At 42.9% G+C, this 8,917-nt stretch overlaps 1 protein-coding gene across 1 annotated transcript; it reads left to right on the top strand.

Moving 5' to 3' along the window:
* The first annotated feature begins 2,740 nt into the window (after window positions 1-2,740).
* LOC132564820 (uncharacterized) lies at window positions 2,741-3,916 on the top strand. The gene is made up of 2 exons (XM_060229445.1): window positions 2,741-2,984; window positions 3,030-3,916. Exons 1-2 carry the CDS (start codon window positions 2,741-2,743, stop codon window positions 3,914-3,916), a joined length of 1,131 nt encoding a protein of 376 aa, XP_060085428.1.
* Window positions 3,917-8,917: the final 5,001 nt, after the last annotated feature.

Genomic DNA, 8,917 nt, shown 5'->3' with positions numbered 1-8,917 from the left:
CGCCCTTGGCTAGGAACTCTCCGGGATGACGTAGGAAACATTTTTTTTGTGCGGGAACTTGCGGTAGTTCGGTGTCAATACTTGCGGTATAAATGCGACCGTCTACATACGTTCCATCAGAAGTTTTATATGCCCAAGGAGGTAAGAACTAACACTAGTTTCCGTATTCCCAATTTTGATAATTTGTATTCGTAATGTAACCCATGTGTCCACATGTGGTATTTTAATAACAATGTAGCATAGATGCATACTCAGGTATCATATTGTAAATGTCCTTGTTACTGTTTTGTGAATGTGTACGTGACGTTACTAAGTATATGTACACGTGACATGTTGTTTACGTCTCATGTATTGTCCAGTGGAATGTGTGGTATGTGGCCGAACTAGTCCGACGCGACATGGACTTCAACGTGAACGCAACTCAGCACTTCTAACACCTGCATTTGTACTGCATGCTAATTGCGTTCTCCACACCTGTTTACGTCACTTCCTTTGGTTTTCTTTCTATCTGTCTCTCTCTGTCCTGGCACTCTACTGCTGGACGTCAGCGCGAGCGGTCCAGCAAGATCATATATCATACACATATACTATACGTATCACTTCGTATGGTGCGGGGCCAGTGAAGCCTGGTAAGTTGACAATGCTGTGGAAGTTGATTGTATCCGGCGCGTTCGTGATTGGTGAGTGTTTGTTTCGAAAGAGGCTTGGAGTCTAAATGTTTGTCTTGTCTTTTCAGGTTCTTTTTCCCTTCAGAAATAAATCATCGAACAAATTTGAAATCAGAGTGATTTGTATTTATATATATATACCCAACCACACCCAGGTGACAAATGGCGCCCAACGTCGTTTTTGACGAATGAAGGAACCAGGCCCTGACGTCCCTTTATGCACTATATGTGAAATGTACACGTGTCCATCGAACGAGCCGAGATGGCCAGCTCAGCATCACACGGACGTTTGTTTGTGCCGGCCTGATTCGTGTTTCGTGAACTGAGGAGCTCCGGACTCTTTCAGCTCGTCGCCCCTGGAGAGACGGGATTTGGATATGTGACATTTGACTTTTGTGTATTTGTATTTTGTGTGTTGTCTCTTGAGTCGCGTGGAGTACGTAAGTATGAGGTGCAGCACGTGAGTATGGGATTCTGATAGCGAGTGAGCTGAGAAATTGTCAGCTTGCCAGGCTTTGCGCTAGTTAATTTTTGCGATTACTGTAAGTTCCATATTGCTATTGTATGAGCGCGTAGCTAATACCATATTCTATTTTTCTGATCTTTCTAATTATTTTACTGCTACAGCTAACGTCTCCGTTATTAACATCAAACACGACTATAGACAATTGACAACTACATACATTTATCGGCTACTTTTGTCTTGTTATGTGTGTATTCGTGTATTTTTGTTTTATGTGTATATTTTGTTCAATGTTGTTTGTATAGAATTCAGTGTTAGCCTTGTAGGATAGGATAGGTTATATCGTAGATTTGGTTTCATTTTGATTATTGCAGATTTTGGTTCTTTAATCTTAATTTTTCTTTTTTCTGATCAATATAGGATTTCAGGTACATGCAGGCATCTGTGTTCCAGTGTCCTGTAGCCAGATCCAGGGTTGACTATTATTTTCAGCATTTGGCAGTACATTCTTACAGAATTTCACAAGTACAGATTGTGCGGGTACGTGGGGGTGAGTACTAACCCTATCTGAGTTTATTGCATTTGGTTGTTTTTTTTTTTTTCAGCTATATGTGTTATAAATGAATTCAAAGTTGGAAAAGTATATCAATAAGCCCATTGAATGTAGATATGCTACTTTAGTCAGTAAACCAATCATTATAACATCCAGTAAAGGGTTTTCATTGCGCAGGAATTTAGATATTGCAAAAAATTTAGGTATAGATCTTGAGATTATTTCAAAAGCTGGTGCTAGATTTGCTGATTATTTACCGTGGCTGCGTAAGAATATCCCAGTGCTTGTTGGTCTTCACAACCATATTACTCTTTACGTTTGGCTTGGTACCTGTGATTTGACTGTCAAGCGAGGACCTTTCATTGAGTTGCGTCATGTGACCTGTGAAAGTGCCCATTCCTATTTAGTGCATTACATTACAAGTTTTAGGAAATTCATTTCTTCTTTTTCCTCGGTTAGTTTGATTTTTGTGGAAATTCCTCCCTATTCCATAATAGAGTGGAACCGATCCAAAGGTCATACTGATCCTGAGTCGTTTAAGAGTCAGGAAGCCAGTCTTAGGGAAAGGTTGTGTTTTTTGAATGATTTCCTAAAGTCTGTAAACTATGACTTGGGAGTTACCTCTCCTTCTTTAAGGGTTGACCTACTTCGTTATAGGAAAGCCAAAAATCAGGAAAACTACAGGGTTTCGGTTAATTTGAAATTGTATAAAGATGGAATTCACCCAGGAGCTATTCTAGCACGCTGCTGGTTGAAAAAAATTGTTGTATCCATTTTGGCTGTGTGTGTGTAACCACTTACATACAGTTTACACCTATATATGTGTAGTTGCTATTTTTAGGTACATATTTTGCTAGGTGGTGTCATGTACTGCGTCACTCAATGCTGGTACCCGATACCGAGTGCCTTGTAGGTAGGGGAACTTCCCAATCACTTGGTTAACTCGAGTCATCATTTGCTAGTTTTGAGTGTAGGTATATTGCCATTGTATATATATTTTATAGTGGATAAATTTTACTTGTTGTATATTTTATATAAGTTGTACTTTGATCTGTCATGGCTTCTAAAGCTACGCCAGGTGACCTAGATAATGAACCCAGCACCAGTGACCTACACAATATATCTCAGGCAGAGATGGAAATGATCAAGGTCCTGAGTGCCACGGGTAAATTCAATATAACACCCAAAAAGGAAAAACTTCCAGGTTTTGGGGAGGGTTTCATTAAGACGAGTACTCCTCATGTTGGTAGGTTTGAGGATGAATATGAGGCCGACCGTGGACAGCTTAGCTATCAGGCTAGTCGCAGGTCTCATCATGATAGTTTGTTGGTTAAGGCCCCAGAAGTACCCAAGATACCTCCATTTTCTGGAGAAGAGCCTCCTATTAAAGGAGACGTGACCTATAGGGAATGGCGTTTTGAGGTGCAGTGCCTCACAGATGACCCAGACATTTCAGATAGTGTTTTGGCTCAGGCCATTCGTAGGTCGTTGCGTGGTACAGCGCGACGAATGCTTATGTCATTAGGGAATAGTCCAGATTTGACATTAGTCCTCTCCAAATTGGATAATTTATTTGGAGACATCAGTACAAATGGCATGATTATGCAAGAATTTTTTAATTCTTGTCAAAAACCAGATGAGTCAGTCACAGATTTTGGCTGTCGTCTGGAGTCAATGCTACATGTAGCTGTTGAGCATGGCTATTTGGATAGGTATTCAAAGAGCGAGTTGCTACGGCATAAGTTTTGGACTTCGTTGTCTTCGGATAGATTAAAGAGTCAGACTAGGCATAAGTATGACACTATTAAAGATTTTGACCTGTTGCTTAGGGAAATTAGAAGAGTGGAGAAAGAGTTGAGCTTACAAGATACAGCTAGTGGCTCTAATAACATCAAACCTTCTACAACTTCTTCTTCGAAGGTAAAGGCCCGACAGCAGTCGGTTACCACTGAGTCGGTGTCTGATGGTCAATCACTAGAACAGAGGTTTCAGTCCTTGGAAAAGGATATGAAGGCACAAATGCAGCTGGTTTTGAACAAGCTTGATAGTTTAGGGAAAAGTTCAAGTGACGATGGTAAGAAAGGGAATAGTTTCAAAAAGAAGGGTTACTACGGTAACAACTCTAAGGGTCAAGGTCAACAACAAGGTCAAGGTCAAAAACAGGGCCAAGGTCAAAAGAAAGGTCAAGGTGAAAATAAGAGCCAAGGTCAGGGTAAAAACCCAAAAGAGTAGGGGTCTCTACGGGTGGCCGCGTAGTGACCTCAGATGCTAGTGTTAAAGGCCAAGTCAATTTAATTGATAGACTAGTAGGTGTCTCAAATGAGAGCACTATTTATCTGGACAAAAAGGAGTTCAGGGCACTAATAGATAGTGGATCTATGGTAACTACTATATCACAGAAAGGGTTTGAGTCCTTAAAACCTCAACCAGAGCTTCACAGTTTGGAGTCATTGGGACTTGAAGTCTCTGTGGCTGATGGTTCAAGATTAAAGTATCTTGGTTATATTGAGTGTACTTTTACTCTACCTTTTTGTGACAATTTCAATATGCCCGTTCCAGTGCTTGTGGTTCCAAATACTGAGCACAATGGAAATTGTCCTGTTATAGTAGGAACAAATGTAATAAGGCAGTGTAAGAACCTGGTTGATGAAGGATTATGTGAAAGTATTCCTTCAGCATGGCAACTGGCCATGGACAGTATCCACTGTGATCAATTTGTGGTCAAGTCCATAAACAGGAAACCTATTAGGGTACAACCCTTTGAGTCAGTGGTTGTTGATGGTTTAGTTAGGGGTTTTGATCCCGCAATTAACCAGGTTGTTACTGAGAACTTATTATCTCTGGACAATCTTAATTATACTGTTTGTCCTAGAGTGGTTAATATGAACCAAAATTCAAGTGTCGCTAGACTTCATGTTAAGATCTGCAATATAACCGCCAAGGCTATATCGATCAGACCTAGATCTGATTTATGTAAAGTCCAGAGTGTACAAATAGTAGATAACCTAGCATCGGATGTAAAGAGTGTTGTCCCTCAATCACAACCTGAGGAGTTGGGTGTAGTTATTGATAGAGACAATTTGAGTACTGACCAGCTAACTGAAGTCAGTCAGACTCTCAGTAACTGGAGTCATGTGTTCTCAAAGAACACAAGTGACTTAGGAAGTACCAGTATTACCAAACATAGGATTGAGTTGTTTGATGAAAAACCTTTTAAGCAACCATATCGTAGAGTTCCACCTGCTATGTTTGAGGAGGTACGCCAACATGTTAAGGACATGTTAGACATTGGCGTTATACAGGAATCAAATAGCCCCTTTTCCTCGAACATAGTATTAGTGCGAAAGAACGACGGTTCGCTTAGGTTCTGTATCGATTACAGAATGTTGAACTCTCGTACCAAGAAAGACGCCTATATGCTCCCTAGGTTTGATGATGTTATAGACACGTTGAGTGGGTCTAAGTATTTTTCAAAACTAGACCTGAGGTCAGGATACTGGCAAGTGGAGATGGAGGAGGAGGATAAGCATAAGACTGCCTTCTCTGTGGGAAATCTCGGGTTCTATGAGTGTAATAGAATGGGATTTGGACTCACTAATGCTCCTGCTACATTTCAAAGATTAATGGAGAAATGCATGGGTGACTTGAATCTCAGAGAATGTCTGGTCTTCATTGACGACATACTCATTTTCTCCAAAACCTTTGATGAACACTTACGCAGGTTACAATCAGTCTTTGCTAAGTTAGAGGAGCATAACTTGAAACTAAAACCATGCAAGTGTGAGTTATTCAAGACCTCCGTATCCTACCTAGGGCATATAGTGTCAGAAAAGGGGATCAGTACAGATCCTGATAAAATCTCAGTTGTAGAGAATTGGCCTGAACCCAAAAACATCAAGGAGCTTCGACAGTTCCTAGGGTTTGTTGGATACTACCGAAGGTTTGTAAAGGACTATGCTAAGATAGTTCAACCTCTCAACTCTTTGTTGAAAGGTCATGGCACTACGAAGAAAGCCAAGGAAAACCTTCGCACAAAAGTAACAGTTCCAGCTAAGTGGACCTGGGATGAAGCACAGCAGGAAGCATTTGACACCATTAAGAGCAAAATGGTTAGTCCCCCAGTGCTGGGCTATGCTGATTACTCCCAACCATTTGTGGTGCATACAGATGCATGTGGGTCTGGCTTAGGTGCTGTTCTTTATCAAGTCCAACAGGGTCAAAAAGTTGTTATAGCATACGCTAGCCGTGGGCTTAGACCTAGCGAAAAGAATTATCCTGCTCACAAGCTTGAATTCTTGGCTCTCAAATGGGCGGTCACGGATAAATTTCATGACTATCTGTATGGTACGTCATTTGAAGTGATCACCGATAACAATCCTTTAACTTACGTCCTCACAACGGCAAAGTTTGATGCCACGAGCCACCGTTGGGTAGCTGCTCTGGCAGCGTATGATTTCACAATCTCCTATAGATCGGGGAAGTTGAATACTGATGCTGATAGTTTGTCACGTCAACCACAACTATTCTCAGATGCTGTAAAGGCAATTTGTCAGTCAGCCTTGGTCTCGGTACTGTTGATTGCCTCAGTGTCAGTTGAGGCCACTCCTCCTTCGGCCGGGGAGGTTGTGGGTTCAGGCACAGAGGTTGGTAAGGTTGATTGGGCTTTGGAGCAGAGGAAAGATCCTGCTCTAGCTAGACTTTGTACTTTATTCAGTAGCGACCTTTTCCCAGGGGGAGAAGTGGCAAAGAATGAGCCGTCTGAGGTACGCAAGTATCTCAGGGAACGCCGGCGCATCTCTTTGGACCAAGGTGTTCTTTTTAGGACAGCTACTGTGGATGGTACTCAGGTCAAGCAGTTGTTGGTACCACCAGCATACAGAGCCCAGGCCTTGAAGGGGGTCCACGATGACGTGGGTCACCAGGGTAAGGACCGAACGCTTTGGTTGGCTAGACAGCGCTTTTACTGGCCTGGTCTAGAGAAAGATGTGGTAGATAGAGTAGAACAGTGTGGGCGGTGTGTTAGGAGGAAGACCCCTGAGAGACGAGCTGCAGGCTTAGTTCCTATTCTCACAATCCGGCCATTGGAGTTATTGTGTATAGATTTCCTCAGTTTGGAGAAGTCCAAAGGGGGGTATGAAAACATACTGGTAATAGTGGACCACTTTACACGTTATGCGCAAGCAGTACCGTGTCGTAATCAGTCCGCTCATACCACAGCTAAAGCTTTATACGAGGAATTCATTGTTCATTATGGGTTTCCCGAAAAGCTTCATAGCGACCAGGGCCGCAACTTTGAGAGTAAACTGGTGAAGGAACTATGTAAGCTTGCTGGTGTCAAGAAAACCAGAACTACTCCGTATCACCCAATGGGGAATGGGTCTGCCGAGAGATTCAATCAGACTCTGTTAGACATGCTCGCCACACTGGTCGAGGAGAAAAAAACAGATTGGAAGTCATATGTCCCATCCATGGTTCATGCTTACAATGCTACCAAGAGTGACTCCACCGGTTACTCCCCTCATTTCCTGATGTTTGGGTGGCATCCTAGGCTGGCTGTAGATGCTTTCCTCGGCATCGGTGCAGGTAGTACTGGGGATGGTAACCATGACACCTATGTCCACAAACTGGGAAGAAAACTTGAGTATTCATACCATGCTGCGGCAAAGGAAGCTGGCAGAAAAGCCGACAAAAACAAGGCTAGGTATGATACACGAGTTCGGGAGTGTACCATAGAGGTAGGTGACAAGGTCCTCGTCAGGCAAGTGGGTTTCCAAGGGAAACACAAGCTAGCTGACAGGTGGGAGCATGATCCATATAGGGTGGTGACCATTATAGACGACGAGATCCCTGTCTACAAGGTGCGTAGGGAGAAGGGAACTGGCCCTCTTCGTACCCTGCACCGGAATATGTTGTTGCCATTCACTGCACTACCTACCGATGAACTAGAGGAGCAGGTGAGAGCCGCAAAGCCCCCACAGCTCCAGCCACTCGGTCAAGAGGGTGAGCAAGCCTTGTTCTGACTCTGACTCAGACTCAGGTTCCAGTAGTTCACAGGATAGTTGCAGTGGGCGATATGTTATTCCCCAGCGTCGTAGGCAGGAGTTATCTCCCATACGTGATCATGGCACTTTGGGAGGGTCCGGGAGCTCAAATAGATCAGGAGGCTCCAGGTCAGTATCCGGAGTTGTGGAGATGCCCAGAACAATCTCTCCGATATCGCATAGGGAGTACCGAGGTTCGGAGTCCGTATTGCGGGAGGCTCCAGGGAGCCTGGAGCAGGAAGTCCGTCCGGAAAGAGCTCGGAAACCCCCGGACAGATACGGGGATTGGGTTATGTCTCAACTTGTCAGGGAGGGACCCACCAAAGATGAAATTTATGTTTGAACTATATCCGGGTTTGGTTTTAACTAGGTTATTCATTTTAAATGTGTATTGTTTGCACGTGAATTAGTATTTGTATACTGTTGAGGATATAAGAGAGGGCAAAGTGCCCTGGTACATGGTGCAAAGCACCAGGGTTGTATAGGTGGTACTAAAAATTATTAATTGGAATTTTATTTCCAGTAGGTATCAAAGGCTGATTTTATTCCCAGCAGAGCGGTATTTTATGGTTTTTTTTACTCACTCTTGGTGGAGATTGAGATTTGGTACTGTGGTTATTTATGTATTTAAAATACTAATCTGTGAGATCTGTTTTTGTTGCAGTGCTGCAATGTACATATACTGATTTGTTTTATTTTCAGAATTTTGTATACATAGTTTGGTTCTATTGTAGGCAGACCATGTTCCAGGTTGCTGCCGTAGGAATGGGTGATTAATCAAAAGTAGGTTTGATGCTTATGCATTATATCTTAAGTATATTGAAAAATGTGGGACACATTTTCCCCAAGGGGGGGGGGGGGGGGGGGGGGGGGGGGGATGTAACCCATGTGTCCACATGTGGTATTTTAATAACAATGTAGCATAGATGCATACTCAGGTATCATATTGTAAATGTCCTTGTTACTGTTTTGTGAATGTGCACGTGACGTTACTAAGTATATGTACACGTGACATGTTGTTTACGTCTCATGTATTGTCCAGTGGAATGTGTGGTATGTGGCCGAACTAGTCCGACGCGACATGGACTTCAACGTGAACGCAACTCAGCGCTTCTAACACCTGCATTTGTACTGCATGCTAATTGCGTTCTCCACACCTGTTTACGTCACTTCCTTTGGTTTTCTTTCTATC

Source organism: Ylistrum balloti, unplaced genomic scaffold (genome assembly GCF_031769215.1).
Source record: "Ylistrum balloti isolate Yb309-2 unplaced genomic scaffold, AGI_CSIRO_Ybal_v1 Utg372904, whole genome shotgun sequence".
Taxonomy (NCBI): Eukaryota; Metazoa; Mollusca; class Bivalvia; order Pectinida; family Pectinidae; genus Ylistrum; species Ylistrum balloti.
Note: the sequence above shows the minus strand (reverse complement) of the source record. Positions and strands in the feature narration are given on the sequence as shown.